The sequence below is a fragment of the Melospiza melodia genome, chromosome 3 (genome assembly GCF_035770615.1).
Source record: "Melospiza melodia melodia isolate bMelMel2 chromosome 3, bMelMel2.pri, whole genome shotgun sequence".
Taxonomy (NCBI): Eukaryota; Metazoa; Chordata; class Aves; order Passeriformes; family Passerellidae; genus Melospiza; species Melospiza melodia.
This window is the reverse complement of record NC_086196.1, coordinates 130045775-130071413: the sequence shown is the minus strand read 5'-3', so window position 1 is coordinate 130071413 and position 25639 is coordinate 130045775. Positions and strand designations below refer to the sequence as shown.

Below are 25639 nucleotides of genomic sequence, written 5' to 3'. Positions count from 1 at the left end.
TTTAGAGCCAGGGGAAAAAAAAGAGTTTTTAAGCATTTTATGAGGCTAACCTATGGAACTTGCTGTCAGAGCAGAATGCTGTTGGAAATCTTAGCAGGACTTAAAGGACGAAAGAATAGATCTGGTGCAAGTAGAGGTATCTCATTTTCCCTTTTGGGGGAAGGTGAGACAAAAAAGATGAAATGAATTGGCCAGTGCATCCATAGGAGAGCAAAGTGCTGTCTCTCCATGCCCTTGAGATAGCACAGGTGTGCCTGGTGTTATCTGTTACTTACATGTGGAGGCAAGCCCTTGTTTGACTGGGCTCCTCCCAGGCACCTCCTACCCACAGAACTCTGTAGTGTGTCTACTGCATTACAGGATTCCTGTGCAGAAAAAAATCAAATAGTATCTGCTGTTTTCTGCTTCCAAGTGCTTACTGTTGTTTCTAAATTTATCCAAGGTATTAGGCTATCTGCTGCACAAAGTAATTCTTGAAAGGATGAGTTTGGAGAAAATTTTTATTAAAAACAGTAAAATATGTCAGCTCTGTGCAGTATGATTGAACGACTTTAATTGTATCCCAGTTCTGCTTTTTAAGCATAGCTTATTTTCCCTCAAATGAATATAATATAGGAATCATAACTATTAGCTTTTTTCTTTAAAATACTATGTTACTATGTAGTTTTTGTTATTAGGGCATTCTAGGAAGTAGATCATCATGAAAAGCATTTCTTTAACTGACAGTCAAGCAATTCTAACTGGTCTCCAGATGAGCAACGAGAGGCTAGTGGATGAGATGTCACAGTTGTCCTTCACCACTTCTGGCCATTAGCAGGAGTTCAACCTGTTCTGTCATTATCCTGCTGACACTGTACAACAGGTTGTACTGCACTGGCACTGGCTTCCATATGTCAGCACATCTGTGAGCGGTCAACTCAACCAACCATCTCCAAGTCCCCACTTTCGCCAAGGATATTGCTTGAAGCACATTTTCAAGGAGACGAGAGCACACATCTTTTAGTTGTCAGATTTCTATGTATCAGCATGGTTTAATTCCTTTTTCTTCTCTCATACTGGTTTATAAGTGTAGGGAGTTTTCAGTAAATGCATTGTGAAGTGTAAAATTCCCTCCTTTCTTTTTATTGTCATTTTTTGGTTTCCTCTTGTGGTTCCCCCCCCCCCCAAACAAATGCACTAATTTCAAATATTTTTGCCCAAAACATGAGATATTTAGAATTATATGCAACATTACATAGCAAGCTTTGTACATGAGTGACAGATTAAATATATTTTAAGCAGTGTTAAAAATGACATAATTTGTCAGTCCAAGTAAATGACTCAGCCTTACAGGGAATCTTTACAAGTCGCTTTCCCTGCCAATTCACCTTTAAAGAGGTAGCTGTTACATTCCCATCATCCATTAAAATCAGGCATATAAATTTAGTACAGGCCCTGAGAAGCCTAAATAATCTTGTACTTGTAAATGCACTGTGTTCTAACAAAATGAAAAAAACTCAAACCAAACAAAATTAAAAACTCCCATGGCTGAGTTAATTTTCTCCTCTCTAATTTAAGCTAATAAAACTGTGTGGAACATGCAGGCAAATTATTTTACTTTGAAATACAAATTAGTAAATTAATTTGCACCTGAAATTATTTTTGTATACCCATCAGTGGGAGGTTACACTGCAGTAACCTCCCACTGCAGTGTGTGTGGGGCTTTATCCTGATTTGCATTGAAGATTTAGTTCTGTGAGGTGTCTCTGCAGTGGAAAAATACCCCTCCTGTAACAGTGATGGAATTTTTGCTTGCTCCTTTGTCAAGTAATAATTAATTTTTCTTCCATTGTATTATAGTGTCTCTTGAAAGACGTCCTGCTTTTGTTGCCAAAAAATAACAAAATCCCTATTAGTACCAGGATCCAGAAGATGTATATGTGGAAGGTTTTCTTGCTATACTGGAGCTATTAATGTGCCTGTCCTGGAGGAGATGGGCTGAATATACCCATTGGTTCTCACTGCCTCAGGAAAACATGAAATTTCTCATAAATTAATGATAATACTGTGGCTAACTAACCGGATTTCTCAGAATTGAACTGCTTTTGGCATCTGGGTTTTTTTAGATTCCTGGACATTCAATGAGAGAAAACTGTTTTGGCAAATTGAAAAGTGAAACTGTAAACTGTGCATGCATGCAAATGTGCACACAGCTACAAATGTTATTTATTTTTTTATATCTATTGAGTGTTTTATTGGAACCAAAATAAAGTTTCAGTGCTTTTCAGAATGTATTTGCAATTTATAATCAAATTTATTAGAAATCAAACATGTTATTTTAATAGAAGAAAAGATGGTATTTTAGGGATATTAAGCAAATTATTTAATTTTAAAGATTATTTCAATTTTTAAAATTTGAAATTAATTTTTGATGTTGACTTGCTCATGAAAAAAATGCAATTTCAAAAGAATGCTTAAAAAAGTCACCCACTCTACTGAATCCAGATTTTATTGTAAGCCTCACAGTACAGTAGCATCATGAAATCATTTTTAACTAGGGATATTGTCAACTTTGTTTCAAAAACTAGATATAAAGTGCAAATTTAAAAGTATCTTATTTGTAAATGTGAACGTGTTGTTTTGCATATGGAGCTCCAGATTTGTTCCACTTAATTTTAGGCATTGACCTTAGCTCTCTGAGTTGTCACCTTCAGTCCTTCTCTAGTTACACCCCACAGTGCCTGCAGGGAGCAGTTCAGAGCTGAGACCCTGTATCACCTCCTGCCCGTGCCCATGTCTGCTGTGCCCTAACAAGGTGTGCCCCAACACCTTGCCCAGCTTTACATTTTGCTGTTGTGGGCACATTGCACAGCTGGGGTGTTTTCTGTAATTTCTCCTGTCCACGAGCAAAAACTTCTAAGGCAGATCTGAGCAGCTTTAGTGTATGAGTGGGATGGAAGCCTCACTAACCAACCCTCAAAACCCTGAGCAGCTGAAGAGCTCTGCTGGGCAAGGGAGATCATTGTGCCAGGGGAAATAGCAATATGTACTTGCAGCTCTGTGTACTGGCTGGCCATAGCATGCAGTCCCCAGCTCAGAGTGAAAACTGGCTCAGTGTGTGTTTAATGAAATTGAGGAGCTGAGTGAGTGGTTGGTTTTTGTGCCTGCTCTGCCAGTTGGATAAAATTCCTGTTTGAGCTGTGCTAATCCCCTTGTCCCCTGTGCTAGGTTTGGGAAGGGGTGCACAAGGTTACACCTGTGTGTGCTCACCTCAGACTGCAGCAAGAGTCACAGCTGCCATTTGGTGGCATTACTGGAAATTCAGGAACCTACCCATTGCAATCCTAAGTAACTTGCTCTAGAGGACTCTGCTTGGGCAGGGAGGTTGGGTTAGGTGACCTCCAATGGTCTCTTCCAACCCCTTGTGGTTCTGTGGAATCTCATTTTAGATTAAGTAGTTAAGACTGTAATTAAAGATCTGAAGGGTAACCTGCCTGGAAGGCCAGGCGTAGTTTGGCCAGTCAGTTACACAGTGTGAACAGAGATGTGTTAATTGTGAATACTATTCATTCATTTGGGGTTGCAAACTCCTGAAGATTCAAACTGTTAATTAGGAGCCTTCTGGCTGTGGTAAGAAGAATCTATCTTTAAGGATCACCTGAAGGATGATGTACTCATCAGTTTATTTTTGTAATGTCCATGTACTCATAAGTGTATTTTTTCTTATTTCTATGTAATCTATGCCTAAAAAATGTGATATTTAGAGTACATTTAGCTGCTGTGAATAGTAAAAAAGAATTCAACGGTGCTTGAATAGTAGTGATTGATATTACTGAGTGGCTGTCTCAGAAATGATGCAATATTACTCCTGTGCAGTTGCCAAGAAGATCGCCAGTGTAAATGGGAGCGTAGTCAGAAACTGATGTTTTTCCTCTTCTGGCTTGTGGGGGTGATGTGGATGCTGCTGGTGGTCTAAAAGGACTGTTCATGCACATTTGAGATTTCTCCTTGAGAAAAGGATGAGATAACAAAGGAGGTTAAGCACTTGGAAAATCTTTTTTCTCTCTCTTCCATGTCATTGGGAATGTCATGAATGAGTAGTGGTACAGAGGTACTGGTGTAGTCTGTCAGGAAAGGGCTGCTAGCATGGATGAGACTACTGGCAAATCTGTATTTTGGTCAGGCCATATTCCATAGAATCAAACTGCAACCCAGGTCAAAGTGCAACCTTGCTGAGCAATTGCCTACTGCACCAGGAGCTTCCTAAAGTCCCATGAGGTTCTGCAGGGATTGTACCTATTTGTATCCCAGCAAAGTGTCTGATGTTGACATTGTCTTGTTAAGAATCTCCCAAGATAATTAAAAATTCTTCACTGTTTCTTTCACAGGGCTCCTCGATTTAAGGGGTTCCAGCAGCAGGACAGCCAGGAGCTTCTGCACTATCTGTTGGATGCAATCAGGATTGAGGAGACAAAAGTAATGTCTTTGTGTGCCTTTTAAAAGTGAACTACTAGTGATTGCTTCAATGTTCTTCATGTTCCCAGAGTTTTAAAGACGTACTTCCTGAAGCAGGAGTGTCTATTTTCATTATCTTGAGAAAAAACTCTTTTTTTTGGAAAGATATTTATTTATGTTCATGTTGATTTGTTAAAATAGTTGATTGGAATCAAAGTTTCAGTTAGTAGGAGGAACATGATAAGTAGAACATGACAATTTTAGGAATCCAAGTTGTTTGCCTTTTAAAAAATGAAAAAAAGGACATATGAGACATGAAGAAAGTAAAGGTGGGACCTCTTCATTAGCTGACAAAGTGAATTTTTAAGCTTTGTATCAGAAATTAGCAGTTTTTAGCTAAGGGCCTGCCCATAATTTTAACCAAAAATTTTCACTGAAAATTGTGGGGGGAGAGAGGAAAATCTTGCAAAGTTTCTTGTGTCTCTTGAAAGTGTGAAGAACTCCTTGCTTTATCAATAAGGTGCTGCCTTTCATTTCTTAAAATCTACATCCAAATGTGTGAAGTATGGAAGCAGTTTGTTATGTTGAAAATGTCCCTGTATAGGTTTTTTTGTTTGTTTATTTATTTTCCTTAATTATTTGTGCTTCATGAATTGTTCATACAAGAAAGGGAGTGTTTGGTTGCTATTTTGACCATATCAGATGTAATCTGTCTGACTTAGTCTTCTTTTCAGATGATGCTTTGTGGTAAATAGCCTTTTCTAGGTCTCCTCTAAAGGAAGGCCTTAAATCTTGTACTGACCAGAGTACTTCCTCTTCCCTTTCGTTTAGTAACCCAATGAATGTTGTGATCCTGAGCTGAATTATGTCACAGATAAGATGTAAAGCTGTGTCTGAGCCTGGTTCCTGGCTCTACAGTAGAGCTGAACAAATCCTCATCCTGCCAGAATATGAATATTTACTGGTCTTGTCAGCATTCTTGACTATAAACAGAACTGAAGTGCAAGAAGAAACAGTCAAACCTTGACACTCATGCTTAGAAAATCATGTCTTGAACACGGCACACAGCAGAAGCAGCTGACTTCAGTTGGAAAACAGTTGTTACATTTTTGCAGCAGAGAGAAACTTTATTATTTTATTTTTTTATTTCATGTAATAAAAGGTGAAAACTATGTTTTCTTGACAAAGGAGGAATCACAGAAAGCAGGATTATTGCAACAACTAAGCTGCTTCTCCAGGAGGTGCTTGTGCTTTCCCCTCAAGTCAGTCCCCTGTCAGCTTCACCAGTGGATGTGCATCATTGCAATAACCTGCATTAGCATTTGCCTTTTGAGTCACTTACTATTAGAGAGCAGTGACAGCTACAGTACCTACCTCAAAAGAGTGATGGAAGATGGTAAGAGTTTATACTGATTTTTTGGTAGTATTTCTGCCACTCCATCAACAGGCAGAGAGCCATGGGTGCCACCCTGCCCTGCAATTACATCCCACTGCTGCCCTAATGGTGCATGACTGCAAACACATCTTTATCACCTCAGGGTGCTCTGCCACCGACAGTACTGGGAAAAGCTCTCTCCCCTCCCTCTCTCTGTTTTTTTTTTAATTATCCCATGTTTCAGGTCTGTAGATGGCAGACAACTAGCTGGGCACAGGCAGCAGCCTGGCCATCCCTGCTCCCCTATCCCTGCCAGGATTAGTTGTTTTTAAACCTTTAGCTTTGATGAGAAATACACACAATACATAACATAATACTAGTTATAGGAGCTAACCACAAATCCTGTTATACTTTTGCCTCTTGTGTGTGGTTTTGTGTTTGTGTCTGACACCAGTGCTGAACTTTTTCGTATTCCTGAGGGAAAAAGTTTGGAAGTGTACACAAGTGGATTTTCAGCTAAAAGCTTGGCCATATAACAATAAAGATGACATAGTGTCTGTGTCCCCAGCAATGTGGGCTGGAGATGGTTTCACACCGGGGCCTGAAGTGGCTGAACCCTGCTGCTAATTGATTAATGTCTGCTGCCATTGTCCACAGCACCCTGCCCATTCAAAGACTATGTCTTTCTTTGACCTAAATAAATGGTTCAACGCGCTAATCCCAACAAAAGGGTTGCTTATGGCCCTAAACCCATTTATGGTGCTCAACTTCATGAATTACCTATTGATTAATCCTTTTAGTATATTGTTGGCTTTAAGATGAACAAAGCTGAGCTCGGGGCAGCGGGAGTTAATTCACAAGCCAGGTCACATACTCATAAGGTCGGAGTATGACTTGGTCTGATGGGTGCCTGAACTGGAAACCAAACCTCTGACACTGTCTGTCATCCTCACACTGCAGTGATATGTGGCTTGGAAGTGTGCTTTGCTGCCTGGAAACTAGAGCCATCTATTAATCTTTTCCTGTTAGGAGAGAGGGTTTGAGTTGCTTGCAGAAGGTTTGGTGTTTGTCTCTTAGAATGGTACTTTGCTCCAAGTGTGACTTCAGTATTTAATTATAAATGTCATTTGCACACCAACAAGGGAGACTCATACATGTTGCTAGAGTCTGTGGATCAGAGAGACAGGACATGTGCCAGGAAAAGGGAAAGCATAGTAGCTAGAGTCAGGGGACCTGATTCATCCTCCTGCTTCCCTCTCTGCAGCATGTCAGAGGTTGGGCTTTTCTACCCGCCCATGCAGTTCTGCTGCCAGGAATACAATGGCTCTTCACTTCCAGGCAGTTGAGAAATAACAGGGAGAAGCACCCCCTGTCTGGAGGGGCAGCTACAACTCATTAATGAATTTGCTTCTTTCTCATCCTTCTTTCAAAACTGTAGTTTTTAGGAGTTTGTTTTTTTTTTTTTTTAATAAAAGTTGGTAACATTTACATGAGTTCATAAGAAGTTTTCTTTCTCTTCTAAGGTTTTCTTACATACCTCTGGAATTGGCAGTGTTAGAAAATAAACAGAAGTGATAAAAATACTGCCCAAACACAGTCACTGAAGTTTGGCTAATGAAAGGCTCTTAGCTGCCTTCCAAGTATTTTGTATCCTAGTCAATCAATGTAAGTCCATTTGCAGTGGGAGAGATTGATAGCATTAGTTCACTGAAAATGTCATAGTGTCTTGGTAACCTGTGAAGTGCCCTATGATGTTCCCTTTGAAGGGAAGGAAATTTTTGGGTGATTATCTACAAAAGTTAAGCTCACGGAGTTTTGACATTGTTAGTGAATAACAACAATAGCTTTACAATATTAAATTACATTTATTTTATGGAAATAAGACAAGATATAGTCTAATAAAATATGACTAGTTTTTAGAATGTTTACACTTAAAATACCTTGTTTTATTTTTACTTCTAGCGTATACAAACTGGTATCTTAAAGGCATTCAATAACCCAACTACTAAGACAGCAGATGAAGAAACTAGAAGAAAAGTCAAAGGTATGCAACTCTTTATTGAAAACTTCTAAAACTGCACTAGTCTTTAAATACCATTTTTTTCTGAGCTGCCTGTTGGGAGCAGGAGATCTGCAGTGCCGTAATGGCCAGGCTTTATTCTGTGTTACTCTAGTGCCGCCTAGTGCGTACCTAAAGTGCAGAGAGCTTAGTGTGTGCTGGCTTGCATCTATTTATCCAGGAGAAAGGCTCCCCAGAGTTAATCCAACTCTTAATAATAAGTAGAATTTAATTTTGTTTTCTAAAATAGCCTGCTCTATATTTGTTACTTAGTCATAATTACTTTATACTCAGAGAGGCCACTTTCCATAAATTAAACTGATTCCTCTCAGTTGACTGGTACTGTGAGCACTCTAAATACAATTACAAAGTCAAGATAGGCAGCTGTTTCTAAAGAAGGGTTTTTTTTTTCAAAAGAAGAGGTTTTTGTGGTTTTTTTTCATGTTTGTTTATTCAGTAGTTCTAATTTGGGGGATTTTGTTTTAATTAAAGTCCTAATGATTAAGATCTTTTGTAAGTTATCCTTTTCAAATCTGCAAAAGTTAAGGCATAAAGATGTATTAGAAAAGGATTTTGTTATGTTTTAGAGCTTTATAGTTGCAAAAACCATTTTGAAAGGGTGAGAATCTCTCTGCTTATCCCAGTCTTTATATCAAAGCAATGCAATATTATTTACTCAAAAGAAAACTGAGATATAAAAAGCTTTTTCTTAAGAGACGCAATATTATTACTCTGTTACAGAAGGTGGGGAAGGGAAGGATAAAAGGGAACCTTCTCACTAAAATATTTTTTAATGTTGAGATAACACAGTATATGATGTATTGGTTACTGTATTGTGTTCAAAACATTTTGAATATGTTTAAAATTGTGCTTTCATAATATATCTTGGGAAGAATTTTGTTGTACTTATAGTGTGGCATTGGATGTGTTATTTTTCACATTTAAAAAAAGCAATGTTTTTTCAGCATATGGAAGAGAGGGTGTGAAGATGAACTTCATAGATAGGATCTTTGTTGGTGAATTGACTAGCACTGTCATGTGTGAGGAATGTGAAAATGTAGGTATTCTGGAATTTGGTTTGATGTGGAATAGATCACATACTGGTTTGATTACATTGTCTTGAAAGTATAAAATTGTGCTGCCAATTTTATACTTGTTTGTTTGTTTGTAAAAACAAGATTTTATTGAAAGTTTCTCATTTGAAATTATTTATTCCTTCTTTAAAGCATTATCCTCCCTGACCTAAGAAGAGGGATCCTTTGAATTCAAAAAGGATTCAAGTACTGAGCTTGATTTTACATCTGACTTAAGGCTGGAGGTTCCAAATTCTATAATCATATGTGTTACATGCCAGTGTTATTTGATATTTTTGAAACACCTATTTTAACATAAATCCTCCCGCCTGCTCTGCTGGGATACACCTGAAAATTGGAAATTACTTTGAATTAGAATGAGTGGGAAAATGCTAAAATGACTTCTTTTTCTTTGAAATGTTTTTATAATTAACATAATAACCCTAATGAACAGTATATTCCTTTCATAATTAATATTACTGACATTCCATCATAAATGCTTTCCATGATCCTTATAATTTTCTTTTAAGTTTGACAGAGAAAAATCTTAATTGCATGACTTTTTAAATTGGATGTTACATTTGTGTTTGGTTTAAAACATTCTATTTCATATTATAGAGATTAAGTAAATTAATTAATCTGAAAAATTAAGGACAGTCATGCAGTGCCAGGTAAACTTCCCTGTGTGTGATGTACAGATTACTCTTCAATGTGCTACTAGTACCAATGAAGAACTTTGACCATATAAAAAATAGAGGTTGTATGTATTTTGCATGTCTCATCTATTTTTGCTGGCTTCTTATATTCTGCCTGCACAGGACTTGAGAATATGCTAGCTGTAGCCCTTTGAGGAAGTTTAGCATTCATTTTCCTTTGCCTGCACTGGCAAGGTATTTTTGATACGTGTTTGTTCATGCAAAGCGACACTTTAGAGGAGCCCCTGTTTGGACATCGCTCACCAGGCAGGCAGGCAGGCAGGCAGGCAGTCACCAGAGCTGCCTGCTTTTGATCCCATTTATTGCTTTACTGGAACCTAAACATTCCTCAGTCCCTGGCACAACAGGTAAATTAAGCTTGCAGTCCATACCAAGTGTCACAGGTGGAAGATGGGGTCACAAATACAAGAGAAGGGACCTGGTGACAGTAATTGATGGCATGGCTGTGACTTAAATGTAAAACATGATTTTTACTTCCTTTTTTAAGGTTTTGTTTTTCACAGTCTTTTCAGAGGTAAGATAAGTCAGTTTTGGAAGGAATTCGAGAACAGCAAGGGAGAGAGCCTGAGGAACTTAGTGATAAAGGCAGATGGAAAGTGCTGGAAGAGATTGTCTTTAGGTATGCTTTGTAAGATGTTTCCAGCTCATATATGGCAAAATGAAACCTCAGCACAAAAAAAGAGGTTGGTTTTTTTTCAAGTCCCTTTTCCTCTGTAATTGGATTTATTTTACCAATTAGTACATGGTGTCAAAAAATCTAACAAAGCTTTTGACTGTAACCAATAAGGCTGACTTAATCTTAACTGAGAGCATGAGGTTAGAACCTGTCACTTAACTGTCATTAACCAGTCCTTGCTGCATAACAGCTCAAACACCTGTGCAGAAGTGTCCAGAATCAGGAGACACTAAAAGGTAGCTTTCTGCAAAAGGGTACCACAGGGGCCCACTTGAAACTCCATCTGGAGCTCAGAGAAAGTGAGCACCACACTGCTTCAAGTCAGTTCATGCCCAGACTGATGGCCTTGCCCTTTACCTTACATGCTGAAGTTTTGTGTGGTGTTAGAAAGAAAATTAGACTTAACTTAATAATTTTTTTTTAAGTTAGTGGAAAGTTCTTCATTGTAGTTTCATACATCTTGTAAGTAATTAGCTTGTTGTATAGTTTTTGATAACAAATTGATTAAATAAAGGGAGCTATGTACTAAACCCATATACTCTTCTTTGTGTTGAAGTGCATTTTCTCTTTTTCTTCAAGATTTCAACAGTAAAAGAACCTTTCATTGATCTTTCACTTCCTATAATAGAGGAGAGGGTAAGAAACAGAATATGTAATAAGTACCTATTGCTTCCAGTGGATTGTTTTTAATAACCTTATGAAGATACTTATCCATATATGCATAGTTTTGATTTAAGCCTAAAAATGTAACCTTGTCCATAAAGACATGTACTGTTATCCATCTATTCATTATATGATTTTCTTTTTATATGTATATGCATACAATGTCATAAGTTCATATATCTTTAAATCAGTCCAAACTTGCATCAAATGCCTATAGTAACCCACAGAATATATAGATCTAAGATTAGCTTAATTTAATAGTATGTACTTATATAACTACAATGATTATAAGCCTTTTTTTTTCTTTTTGGAGGTCCAGAGAGTCAGATTCTAACCTATTGGTTTGTATCTAGACAACCTGAGTCCCTTGGGCTGATGTTTATCTACAGGATGAGACACTTTAAAAATGGATATTCGAGTTTATTTATTCTGGAGTTCTCAGCATTTTATGGATCACCTCCATTAGCTGCAGAGGAATTGTGTTCCTTTGAAGGCATAAGCTATTTTTTCAGGATTTGGGCTTTTCATTTGAGAGTAGTGGGTGTGGGTTGGGAATGGTTCTTCCTCCATCCTGCGTATATTCATCTACATTTAAGGGAGAGTAATTAATGTAATATTTATTTCTTTACAAAATGTATTTTTCTCCAAACTCCAGTTTCTTTCATAACCAATTCTTCATCTTTGTTGGTGCACTGAGCACAGATGCCTGTGGGAGTTTAGGCTTTAAGAGCATTTTGAGTATCTGGGCCCTTGTGCTTCCTGGCTCCTGTGTGTAACAAGGGAGGTTCGTGGGTTCTGTTTGAGGGTGATTTCTGTGGCTGTTCTGCAGTGGCTGCACTTGCTTGAGGATGGGCATTACTTTACAGCCAGCACTTTCCTTCACAGGTGACTGTGCTGCTGCCCGTAACGTGATGGGGGGTGTGGCAGCTCTGTTGTCACAGGCTGCGCCAGGGACTGACTGAGGGGGACCTGTGTCCCTTTTGATAAAGTCACATCTTGTACAGCTATGGATGTGCTTACACAATAGTAGAATAGATTATTTTGTGTTGTATTACATACAGAAATTCTGTATCATTCCTATTTCTTGTGGCTTTCAGTTGAACCTTCAGAGACACTGACAGTGAGTTCATGATTAAAAAAAATTAGAAATTAGCCTTATATCACAATTCAGGGGGCCATTTAATTGGTTTTATGTAGGTCACTGTTTTCCAAAATAAAGGAAAAAATCCACGTGCATTCATTTTTTCTGTAGGTTACAAAGGAATACAAAATGGACATGTTGCCTTTCCTAATTTCCTGTCTAATTTCTTAGGTTGCAAAACCTGTGCCCTTGGGAAGAACAGGTAAAAGTAAAAGTGTACAGGAGGCAGATCTTGGTCAGTATAATTGTTCTTCTATCAGTTCTCTGAATAATCAACCCAAAATTGTCAAGAAACACACTTTAACAAAAGATAAGGTAAGAACTTAACTACTCACACTTACCAGTCATCCTGAGTTAACTCAGGTTTCTAGGGTGACTGAGAACTTCTAAGGAATTTTCATACATGTCAGTTGGATTTTCTAGTATACATATAGCTGACATAGACTTGTTTTAAAATATTTAGGTCATCATTAGAAGCATGAGAAATGACAGTCATTGGTAACCACTTAGCTTTCAGTTACAGGGTTTCATTTATAAGGAAAAAGAATCTGCAGGCTAGTTTCAGTTCATGTTGCTTTTGGGACTGTTGCAAGGATCTGTGCTCTGTTGAGTACCATAAAAACCCTCCTTCATCAAGTCCTAACACATTAAACACATGTGAGGAAAAAATACAATGTATAAAATACAACATCTAAAACACAAAATATAAAAGAATGATAGGAGAAGAGAATGAGACAGAAGTAGAAAATAGCCATGAGGTAGAAACAAAAGAAAGGATGGAAAGAAGTAGTGCAGAGACTGATTGTTATAGAAGAAAAGGCCTCAAACTCAAACCGTTGAGATTAATGGAAGGATTTCCATTGGTACCACTGGAATTTTGATCCAATTCAAATAAAGGAAAAAAAAAGGGGAAGGAAAGTTGTTAGTTTCCTTTGGGAAGTAGCCAAACAAAAGAAGGCAAGAAAAGAGTCATGAACATTTGCAAATCACCTAAAATTATAGCAGCTTTGTGGGTTCGGTTTTCTAAATCTATAGGAGTAGTTTTCTGTGGAAGCAATCTTTTACTTCTTCTTGCAATCTTGATTGAAAACAAAGTCAGCTTCAGATGATATTGAAATCAGCAAACATCCTCTTAGGGATGCCTTAGTTAATTCTATGACAAATGCCCATAAGGCAGGTTGAGTTTTTTCTGGAGCTGCTCATCAACTAAGGCCTCTCATGGGAGGTCAGGGAAGTAACTTAAACTTGAGGACCTTTTAGAAGCTTAAATTGGATTAAGTGAATACCACTTCAAATGTGCCATGTACAGCTGTCACAAAGTGAAATTAATTCGTTGTGAGAAGTATTGATCTCACAGTAAGTATAAGCTGACTTAGCTGACTGGGATGTAGGTTTCTAATCCTAAGTTAGTTTAAAAACTTCTTAAGGAAATCAGCTATCTTAAACATGAGAGATGGAGAATATAGATCAATATAACCCCCCAATAATTTGCTCTGCATTTGTCATGTTGTGAAAGATTGGTTCGCTTACAAATCTGCTTCCTGTTTCTCCCCTCTATTACTGAAATAATAATGCCATCATTTACAGAATCAATTGAACCATGAGAGACGGCTTGCCAGAAAAGCTTCCTCAAAGGAAGAAGAAAGAAGCCCTGTTATCCTGCAGGAAAAAGCCAAAAAGCTGGAGCTGGAGGGTGGCTCTGGTGTCCTGTTCTCCAAGGAGCCCTGTGCAGAGGCGGCTGTCAATGGCAGCCAGACGGAGGGCAGTGAGAAGGAAGCCAGCCGCTCCGAGAGCAGCTTTGATGCCGACAGTGAGGCCTCAGAAAGCGAAAGTGCTTCCAAGCAAACAGCTCTGGGCCCCCCCAGCAGTGTGCCTGGTGGGCATGGGAACCCCTTGAACCCTAAAACGCCGCACAAGCCGAGTGACAGCACCGAAGAGATGATTTCCAGTTCCATATCCAAGCTTAGCTTCTGTGAGCCTGTAAATGAAGACAAAAAATCAAGTTGTGGAGATCCAGCATTGGGTTTATCAAATAATTCCATGTTCTCAGTAGGCAAATCCTCACTTTCCCAAAACCCTCAAAATGCTTTCCAGACACTTTCCCAAAGCTACATAACCAGCTCAAAGGAATGTTCTGTTCAGTCCTGCCTTTACCAGTTCACCTCTGTAGAGCTCTTGATGGGGAACAACAAGCTTTTATGTGAGAGCTGCACAGAAAGGAAGCAGAAGTATCAGAAGAAAACCAACTCCACAGGTAAAGTGCTTGTACCTCTGGACGATTTCCAGCATTGCCTCCCAAAGCCTGTGTGCTGGCTGCTCTTCCATTGCTCCAGCATGGGCCTCCCTGCTGTTAAATAGAAAATAGAAAATGTCTCTCCAAACAAAAATTGTAACAATTTAAAACTTCAGCAGGCAATGGCAACAGGACTAATTTTTATATTAGAACATAATGGTAGATGTAACATAGAATTCATTTTGCATCTTTATTCTGTCCAAGATAAAGAATTTAAAGATGACTGTAAACCAAGTATGTGCATTGCTCAATACTAATGTTTGCTGCTGTTTCTGTTCCTTACAATCCTCAAAGCTTTGACATATATGCTGCAAGATTCCACTCCTGTAGCTTACATACTCAGGAAAGTAATGTAATTATGTTTGAAAAAGAGGCAAAAAAAGAGAGTTGCAATGAAAAGAGAAATAAAATTCCAAAAATTTGTAAGAATGGAGATGAGACAGAAGCACCTTCTTATGACAGTGTTTTCCTCAATGCTTGTAAAGCCCAAGCAGACCATTAGAGTTCACTGAATAAGAAAACAACTTAAATTTAATGAAAACACTTTAGAAGGACTGGAGGATTGGGGATTTCTTTATATATAGAATTTCAGAAGAATAAAAAAATTAAGCTCTTCTGATAATTTGTCAATACAATAAAGGGAGTTCATATAATAACAAAAAATTGCCTGTTTGCTGTGCACTTATAGATACCCGGGGAGATAAAATTTAAGCATGAGTAAATTCAGAAAAATTATTTGTATTTTATAGTCATACCTTTAATCATCATTGGACTATAAGTGCCATATAAATAACACTTTGGTTCCATGGGCACCATAGAAAAGCAAAATCAATTCACAACTACTCATTATTTATTTTTTCCTTCTAAAACAAAAGACATAAGAGGTCACCCAATCAACCATTAAGTGCTCCATTATACCTCAAATGAACTATTTTCTTTTGAACATATGTAAAAGCAGTATATTAATTTTTTTTCAGCAAAACCAAATTCTAGTGCTATGTTCTCTTTTACTGTGGAGCTTTTCTGTGGAGTTTTCACTGTGCTACTTTTGGTAAGCACCCTGTGTTCTGTGCCTTCTGCACCACAGGGGGTTTGGAGGCCACATATCCCAGTCCTGAGTGCTGAAGCCAGCAGGTTCTGAAGCTTCCTGAAGTAGACAGCCCTCCTCAGACCTTTCTCTTAAATAAGTGTAAAGTGTGTAGTCATGCAGAAAGAGCTGAGGAATGGAAAACTCAGTTCTTAGTGATTAGGGCATTAAAACAGATAAAGAGACTTGTGCCTTCCTGTTTTTATGCAGGGATCATCCATTTATTTTAGGTTTTAACAGGAAAGTTGGCTGCTATAGTAACAGAAGATGTAGTTATCTCAGTGTGCAAGCTGACCTAGATAGTGGACAGGCTTCCAGCTTCTGATCTGATTTGCACAAGAATGGCTAAAATAATGCTCAGATTTCAGAGATTATGTTTATTAATAACTAGAGAAATGAGAAAATATTTTTGTTGCTCCACAAAATTTCCCTTGTGTTTTATTTAACAAGTACAAAACCATCACAGCATAGATCTGTTCTGTCAGATGTTTAGAAAGTACTTAAAAATTCCATATGACTGCCTTCACTTTACATATTATTTTGATATTCATAAATACAGAAAAGAAGATGGAAGGTGTCTACACAAATGCTCGGAAACAGCTGCTGATTTCTTCAGTTCCTGCTATTCTTATTCTCCACCTGAAAAGATTCCACCAGGTAAGAGGCCAAATCCCTCTTGTATATTCCTCTGCCTCACTGGTGGATAACTGGTGGTTCTTCACGTGTCATTGTAGGTCCCAATAATGCCTTTTTAGATGGAGACCTGGTAGAAGCACTGTTTGAAACATGCTGTGTTTGTTGTGGTTATTCTAACACCTTCAGACTACATTTAGCCATCCTGATGTATCCAGGGAAACCCCTTGTGTGTCCATCATGTTACTGTAGCACTGCATTGGAAACATAACAAAGAAGGCTTAAATCAGTTAAAATCTTACTCTTGGATTTGGTTAATTTTAACAGTATAATGATACACCTTAGCTTAAAAAAGCTACCTCGTAAAAATATTCATTTTACAGTTTTTCTTTTTTTCTTTTTTTTTTTTTTTTCTTTTGAAGGCTGGTTTGAGTCTACGGAAAGTAAACAGGCACGTGGATTTCCCATTGATTTTAGACTTAGCACCATTTTGTGCTGCATCTTGCAAGGTACAATTTCAAGTCTTTATTTTTGTTGTACTTCAGCAGTTGGTGTCCTGACCAAAGTTAAATTGGATTGATGGTGATGATGATAATGATGATTTTTAATTAAATTGTAGAGTGAATTTTTCGGATAGTGTCTTGATATCAGAACTGTAACTGTTCATATCAAGAATATCATAGATGTTAGCTGATGTTAGTTAAGCTGTGGTGCCCTGGTGGTGTTGGTGTATATAACAGCATTAAGGACAAGTATTACTGTCTCTATGGTAACTAAATTAGTAAGACTACTGAGTACTTGTAATAGAGGTATTTTGCTGTTGGAAATGCTGTGGCTGGCTGTTTGCCTCTTTTGGAATCATACTGCTGCTAGCTACTTAACATGCCTGTAAAATTTACTGTGAAATAATTCACCTTTGTTTTGTGTTTCTGGGAATGCAGAACGTTATGGATGGTGCAAGAGTGCTGTACAGTCTGTATGGAATAGTGGAGCACAGTGGCTCCATGAGAGGGGGTCATTATGCTGCATATGTGAAAGTCAGGACATCCTCCAAGAAACTGCTGGAGCACATTTCTGCCACTAAATCTGTTCTGGGTACGTACAAACAGAGCTTCCTTTCCTTTACTGTAAACCAAAAGTAACTGTCTACAGGGATTTGTAGCAAATAATTTTTTAGCTGAGAATAATTGTGGTTTTTAGACAAGTTGTAGAACCCCATCCCAGGATGTGCTCCAGGCCAGGCTGGATGGAGCTCTGAGCAGCCTGGGCTAAGGGAGGTGTCCCTGCCCATGGCACAGCTGTTAGAACTAGATGGTCTTTGAAGTTTCTTTCAACCCAAACCAGCCTATGATTCTATTAATTATTCTTTTTTGTTGTTGCATATCCTACTTCTGCTATTAGTGCTATATAGAACTGAGTGAATAATGGAATTTTGATTCAGCTATTAAACAGATAATTGAGGGAAAACTTTCCTCTCTTTCCTACTCAAAATAATACACCCTGATGAATAGTTGTGCCTGGTAAAATTTAATTATTTGGCATATTTGGTATCTGAAAATGCTTTAGTACACCAATCAAATCCATTACATTAAATTAAATTACATTTTCTGAATATTTGAGCATTTTGTGTATCTTAGATATTTTAGGATGGGAATTTTTTAATACTTAAAAATCTGGAATACTCTGGTTTAATGTGAACAGCAATAATCTTTTTCATGGAAGATACAAGATTTGGTGTAGGGTTTCTGTTGGCATTTTGAGAACAGCACACTAGTTCTTTTTTATTAATACTTGATGGATATGCAGAACAGATGATTGGGGATACAAGCATCATAAAGTCACCCTAGGACAAGAGTGAAATAAGTTTCCAGGACAGAATCTGTTAGTGAAAAATTTGCAGCAGCAGTAATATGTTAGGCAGTCAAAGTTAGGTAAATATATTTACTGTTTCCCTTCTTGGGGGAAGGTGAGAACCAAGCATTATCCTTTCTGTGCTGTGTAGTATCACTTTGCATTTGAAGCTTATTTCTCAGAATGACAATCTTTTACATTTTCATGAAATCAAAGTTTCCTTCAGTCTTATGTTTACCTTGCAATGATTATTAGAACAGATTAGATCTTTTCGTGTTCGTTATTTCACACCAGTCAGCTTTTAAAGTAAGACCTTTTTTCTATGTCAGAAATGGTTGTGTTCTAGAATAACTTCCTGTTGGAACTCAGCAAACTGTACTGGAAATATCTTAGGCTTTCTAAAAAAATATGAAACCACGGCAGCATTCATTCCTAGGCATTGTCTTCCACCAATTTCTCTTACAGTGCTCTTTGATATGTAAGTTTCAAACTGAGTAGCAGACTGTATCTAAGTAATTAATTACTCTGGTACATGAGAAGCTTCTCTTGCTTTTTGAAATAGCCACTGTATTTGCTTGATGTTGTTGTGAAAGACAATAAAAACATTTCTTTTGCTTCTGCATTTTAGGTTTGAAAGAAGCCATGGGAGCGTCAGGAGGACAGTGGGTGTATGTTAGTGATGCCCATGTTCAGATGGTTCCAGAATCAAGAGTACTAAATGCACAAGCATATCTACTTTTTTATGAAAGATTATTACTATAATTCTTAACAGTTTAATTTCAAAGAAGATAGTGTTATTTAGTTTATCTTATTTAAAGCTGCAGTGGTAAGAGTACCTGTAAATATTGTGCCTTTATCTTGTAGAGAATTTATCATATTTTGACTCTGAAGTTCAGTTAAACTATTATAAATATCTGAATGATTCTCTTAAAGTATGCACTTTGCCAAACATGTAAAATTCCTGGGTTCATTAAAATGCTGTACCATTAGAATGTAAGATGATGTCCTATCCTACTGAGGTCTAGGGAGAGTTTGTTTTTGATTATAATAAAGATAAGCTTTCGCCCATAGTTCTAGAACAGTTGAGAATAGAAATACTGATAGAGTTAAGTGCCTGGATTTGCTGGTGTACAGTAACAATACAAAGTGTTCAAATTCTCCTGATCCAGTCCAGACCCTTCCATCACTGGGCTGGGTGTTAGCTGTTAAGATTTCTGCAAACAAGAGCCTGTCAAATTGTGTCACTTCCATGTGTAGTAATTGGAAGGCAGAGTCCTCCAGAAGGGAGTGACAGCAGCTGTCTCTGGGCAGTGCTGCAGTGCACTTTCTGATAAGAGCTGGGAATAGATTGGGAGAACATGGCTTCTGAATAGTGGCAGTGATCCTCAGATACCCAGTACCCTTCCAGTTGTCTCCAACTGGCACTGGTATAGCAATGTACTCCTGTTTCAATAGAAATATGTACTTGGTGTGCATAACTGTATCCTCTGAGATATATGCACACACCATAAATCCATCAATAGATATTGTCATTTTACCTTCTAGGGAAGAGAATTGCAAATAATTTCTGTATTTAGTAATTTTTCAACTTCACAATTATGACAATGTACAGCATATAAGCTTGTGTATGTACAGAGTTTAAAGCGTAATTCAGTAAATTCTGTTACTTTTGGTTCCAAACATGAACTTGTTTATCTGTTCCTGAATACTTTTCTCACAGGAGTAATAAACTATAAATTATTTTTGCACTGTGTGTGTGAGTTGGACAGTAAATGATGACTTTTACCCACTGATACATGTCTGGACTTCTTTTGTCAGCAGTGGGGGACAGCAGGAGTGCTAGTGGCAGAACTGGTTTCTGTAGACTGGGTGACTGCCCTGTTTTGAGGTGTTACTTCCTTTGGTAATTTCTCATTTCCATCCCAGACCAAGTCAAGTCAAGTCATTTCCATCCCAGACCAAGTCAAGACCTCATGACTGCTTGAAGTTATGTGGTAATTAAATTATTTAATAAGCAGTTACTTAAATACAAATTACTTCTGTAACAGTTCCATCCTGTATGACTTGCTCTTTGGTAGAGAAAAAATGTTAATATATGCTTACTGTTGTCATTTATGGTAATGTTTTTTAAATGAAAAGACATGCTGTCCCTATTACTGTCTGTACCATATGTTGTCACACCTACCTGCCTGACTCCCCTGTTCTCTACTTCTGTTTCAGAGCTTCATCCACTTGCATTCCCTCTTTTGCATAGGAAAACGGCACAACCTGCTAGAATTGCATTTGCTCAAACTGCTGAGGTGTATCTTACAGCCACATGACTTGCACATTCTTGTGCAGGCACTAGGGATTGTTAGGCCATAAAACTGATAGGCATAATGGAGAGAACCTCTGGTTGCACAGCATTTTATTTTCAAAAGGAAAACTCCTCTATTTAGATAAAAATTAGGCTATGTGTTTTGGGCAAAACCATGTTTTTTCCTTGTACAAATTAAAATTGTCTCAGTCTATCCAAAAGTAGTAAAAATCAGAAACCAAGCAGCCAGCTTTAGCTATCTGTATTCCAGCTAACAACATCTTAACCCAAGTCTACACTAAGTAAGAAAGCAAGATAATGTTTAGATGAGAGTTGGTTAAAATACCATAATTCTCTTCCAGCTCCTTATCTTCCCATACCATTCATCCACCTACACACACTTTATCCTCTTTGTGTGTAACTGATAAAAACTCAGAATTAGTTCCAGGCAACAGTGGTAGCAAATGGCAATTAAGTATCACTTGTGTGACACAACCTTGCTAGGAGGGCACAGGGAGTGAATCCTCACCCTGAAGCACACAGTGAGTGGCTGGCGCCTGACCTCGCTCTCCTTGCTGACTTTGGAAAACGACTGAATTTAGGTACCTGCATGACTCTACTTTTTAGCCTAGACTGCACAGCTAGGAGAGAAACAGAACGAGGTTCTTTACCTGTTACTTCCTACTTTTAATGCTATTTTCAGGAAATTCCTGAGTGATCTTTTTAACTGTTTAACTAGTTCAATCTTTAAACTCCTTTTTAACTGGAGTTTACAAGCTGTTTGCTGAAATTTTCCCAAGTGGACATAACTGCCTAGAATGTCATAAAAGATGTTGGCAGGATTATTTTCTCATTAACAGCCAGGAAACATTTGCTTTTATTTACAGGTATTTTATAGAACATGGAGAGAAAGTGCCATGAAAAAGAGCCAGTGCCTTTATTCAGGATAGCCATCACTGTTGCTCCTGGAGGAGGTGTTCTGAGCTGAAATAAAAAGCTATGTTGGCAGGAACTCTGTAAGCCTTGAGTCAGGAACAGGTATGAAAATATGATAGAAGGAAGCATTCTCTAAAAATGAAGGAAATAGGTGAAGCTATGCTTTCAAAATGAACAAATTGATGACCAGTGCAAGACTTCACAATTTTAGATGCAAGTCACAGCATCCTTTACACAGACCTAAGTTATTTTGTGTAAAGTTTGGCTCTAAAGAAACTACATAAATGTGTATACTGAAGACTTCTTATAATTCTTTATCAGGAATTGGAAAAGAAGCTCAGAGCATTCTGGGAAAACAAGAGATCTATATCTATACATCTCTCTATAAGAGATATACATCCTATATGTATATCCTGAATGTTAAATATGATTCTAGAGTCAAGGAACTGGCAGTTTCCTGCAACTACCAGATGTGTGAATGCTACTGAAAAGCTGTATGTTTTCAGAATTTTAGTGAAGGACTTGAAAGTTTAAGACTCTCCTTAAAATGTCTTATGTTACCAGCCAAAAATCTCTTCAGGCTGACAGCATGTACTCTTTACAGAGCTTCACCACACTTTTGTGGTCCCCCACCCTGAGAAAGTGCAGTAGCCTGGGTCTTCATGTGGCAGAGCTTCAAAATGGCTTTCCCCTCATCCCACCCTTCTCACAAGGGCACCACGGCTTTCTTCATCAGCTTCATTTGTTCTTTATGTTTTTGGGGTCTCCATAAGCCTCTGTGTCAATGCCTTTGCTTTCATTGATCCTTAGGCATGATGTAGTGGTTCCCAATCTCATCCCTTATTCTGTGAGCTTGCAAGGCTCTTGCAGGAAGAGCTGCTGCAGCTGCAGTCTGGTCTGTCCCCACCACCCACTGGCTCTGCCTACAGGCTGCAGCACTGACCCCTGAGCAAAGCTATGACTCCTGAGCAGCTCTGCTGAGCAGTCACAAGACAGTGCCTGTAAAACAATTAGAAAGGATTCAAATTAAATAGTTCCTCACTCATCTGTAAGTAAACCTCACCTATGGGAAGTACCTGATTTACATATATGGACAACTGGAACCCCCTACAAGTTTCCCCAGAATAGAGGCCTCAACAAAGACTGCTCCATCAGCTAAGGAGTTAGTACAGATTATAAGAAAGAGCTTTGTTGTCTTTGGATTTATATATCATTTACACCAAACGTGGCAAAAAAGGATGTGGAGATTTACTATACTGACCTGTCTACAATATGTGTACAGACAACGTATTTGCATTAGTCTGTTCTCCTAAGAGATGGCTACAAATGGAGGGGAAGGAAAAGCAAACCCTGAACTTTGCTGCCCAAAATGTACACACTGTAATCGCCTTTGTTTAGAAAATTAAATCCATGCAGTCTGCCAAACCTTCCTCCCTTGCCCATCTGCACCCTCTGTGTGCATCAGTGAAGTGCTCTTGCCTGTGCAATTCAAGTGGTAGCAGGTGAGAGTGGTTTATAAATCCATTAAAAGGCTGAAATGTCTTAACTTCACCATTTGCTTCTCTGGACCCTTCTTTTTTATACTAACACAAACTGAATCATAAAGGGACATGAAATTAATGCCTCTATATTCTCAACCCATTATAAAAATCTTATTTGAACATATTGGTAACAAACTAAGAAAGGAGTAATTTCTTTAGCAGAAAATCTAAGATGTATTAAAAAGGAATCGAATTAGATGGGAACAAAGAAAGCATTTAAACTCTTCTGTTAACAATAATTAACAAATTCAATTTTCATGAAAAAGCACACCTCAGCTTTAGCTATCTGTATTCCAGCTAACAACATCATAACCTAAGTCTACGCTAAGTAAGAAAGGAAGATAATGTTTAGATGGGAGTTGTTACAACAACCCTGATTAAACAAAGATTTGATACTCCTTAGTTTTCAACATCTGGACTCTATTTTGCTGTACCCTGTACACATTTATACATTTGTACAAAAATTTGTATATCTATTGGAAAGAAATGCCACTATTCTTTGGTAGAACATTTCAGTCTAATTATTTTAGAACAGATTATTGTTGCTTCTGTGTCTTTTTACCATGTCTTAGGCTGTTATTTTGCCAGCTGTTCTAGCTGTTGTACCTCTCCTGTTGGTGTATAAACAAATTGCAGAAATGGTGGAAAAGTGATTATTCAAAATGATTCATAATCTATTTTTTTGTAAATGGATTATAAAATATATTTTCAGATGGATGTCTGTTTGTGCAAGTCAAAACACTTTCTATGTACAACATTACATAAGAAATCTAAGTTAATTTTATGTTATAATAAAACCATTGCAATGCACTGCAGCCACTTCAAAACTACTTTGTGTGTACATTTCACTTATATAAAGTTATAAATACTTCCATCATCATTTATAGCAGCAGAAAATACTAACTTTTAAGTGTCAAGAATGTTTCTTACATCTATTGCAGCTTCCAGCATTTTTCTAGCACAAAATGTAAAGGTGCAGAATTGCTTTTAAAAGAAAACAAGAGCGTTCATTTTGAGTGAGTTTGTGACCTCTTAGCAATTAAATTACCTCACTGCTTTGCTAGTTTAGGTTTTTTTGCTTTTGAGCTGTGTAACATAGGAATTGTTTTAATGTATTCTGTAGTGAAACCACCCTGCCAATGGTCACCATTCCCTATTTAGCCATTCCACAAAGCTGAGTTCTGATTCTATGACATTTATACATGGAGATAATTCCTGGTATGTTCATGTGTGCTTGCACTTACACAAAAGGCAATCCAATAATCAAAAATCTTGTTGCTAAGTTCAAAATACTTGTGAGCAATAAATCAAGCATGTTAAAGCTTTAATCTAGTTTTCATTCATTTCCTTTTTTCATCTGTCTGAACTAATAGTCTGACTCTACTCTGCAGGTATTTAAATAGCAAATAGTATCTTTAGAATTTGACTACAGTGCTGATACATGGTACATTTCATTTGTAGATTTCTAATTCCAAATATTACTAAGTAAGCAGACTGTATTTACAAAACAAACACAAGTCTGATCAGTTTTCCAGTCTACCCAAGGTGCTTTAACAATTTCTGAGAGAATAGCTGCATTTGTCATCTATTCATTTTGTCTTTTCATCTGTTATATATTGTTAGAAAAATATGTAAATAAAACATCCAACCATTTGGAAAGCTGTGTTATTTAAACAAAGCTGTACGTTTTACACCTGAGTTAATGTATTTTTGCTTGTGTCTTGTCTCATATCACCACTGCCTGTGGAAGAGCTCCCCAGAGATGAATCCATATCCTTGAACAATTAAGGTGCACCTCTTGTTTCCCCTGTCTTACCCTCTGTAGCAAAGGGCACGGATAAAGTTTGTTCCCTTTATGAGAACTGAGTTCTGTAATTCTGTGATAAAACCAGGACCAAGAGGGGGACTCCCTCACACACCGTTTCAGTGGCAGCTGCAAGTTTGTCCATCCATAAGCATCACTCCAGAGTTCCAGATGTGAGTCAACACTGAAGAGACTTAAAACTTCTACAGCATTTCTGTCCGTGGAAAGCATGCTCAATCCTGTGACAAAAACGGGAAAATCTAGAATGCTTCAGCCAACACTAATATGTAGCCTAACTGGCACTGACAATCATAACAAAAGTTTCTTGAATTTTCTCTAGATTTATACGAGTCAATTCTGTTACTCCGTGTGAATATTAATATCACTTTATGCAATGATCAGAGACTGTGGGTGTTTTAGGCATTTACATCCGTGACGCTGAGGGAAGGGAAGCAGCGATCCCAGCCGTAAGTAATGTGCCAGCTAATGGAAACCTCTGCTCCACACAAAGGAATGCAATTACCCAGTCCCTGCCTGCGGAATCATCCCAGGGTCGATACAAGAAGAGCTGGTTACTGCAGGTGATTTTTTTTTTTTCTTCATGCCTTAAAATAAAAGGAAAATTTCCAGGTAGAAGTCACAGAAGTTAATGTGGATATTCAGAAGAAGCTACTTGGAGATTTGTCCTTACAGCCATACCCTGGCCTGGCTTTGAACGCTCACACTCTGTAGCTGTGCAGCACAGAAGTTATTGTGTATTTCAGTGTAGGGCCACTGCCCAGAGCCTGTCCACTTACGTACTTACACCACTTACAGGCGTAGCAACCAGCATTATAAACTTCTTCATGCGGCTTTATAAACTTCATGCAGCTCTATGAACTTCTTCACGCCGACTCCGTATTGGAAGCACGGATCACACTCCGACTACAAGTTACCCATGGAGCTGCGGAGCTAATGCGCCTCCCACGGGCCTCCTGACACTATCGCAGGCGGGAATGTGAATCCCGCTGGGTTCATCCCGCTCGGTTCATCCCGCTCGGTTCTCCCCGCTCGTTCCCGGC

General features: G+C 38.0%; 1 protein-coding gene across 9 annotated transcripts in view; it reads left to right on the top strand.

Moving 5' to 3' along the window:
- USP45 (ubiquitin specific peptidase 45) overlaps nt 1–19794 on the top strand; it is a 50209-nt gene extending 30415 nt beyond the window's left edge. For 2 of the 9 annotated variants that reach the window (XM_063153057.1, XM_063153058.1), the window contains exons 9-18: nt 4368–4455; nt 7772–7853; nt 8834–8925; nt 10913–10969; nt 12309–12452; nt 13725–14391; nt 16077–16174; nt 16573–16659; nt 17092–17245; nt 18630–19794. In XM_063153057.1, the coding sequence (XP_063009127.1) occupies nt 4368–4455; nt 7772–7853; nt 8834–8925; nt 10913–10969; nt 12309–12452; nt 13725–14391; nt 16077–16174; nt 16573–16659; nt 17092–17245; nt 18630–18763 (1603 nt within the window). In that variant the 3' untranslated portion in view covers nt 18764–19794. Of the gene's footprint in view, nt 1–4367; nt 4456–7771; nt 7854–8833; nt 8926–9094; nt 10868–10912; nt 10970–12308; nt 12453–13724; nt 14392–16076; nt 16175–16572; nt 16660–17091; nt 17246–18629 lie in introns of those variants that run through there. The other 7 variants (XM_063153059.1, XM_063153061.1, XM_063153060.1 and 4 more) reach the window with 7 other exon arrangements.
- The last annotated feature ends 5845 nt before the right edge of the window (nt 19795–25639 follow it).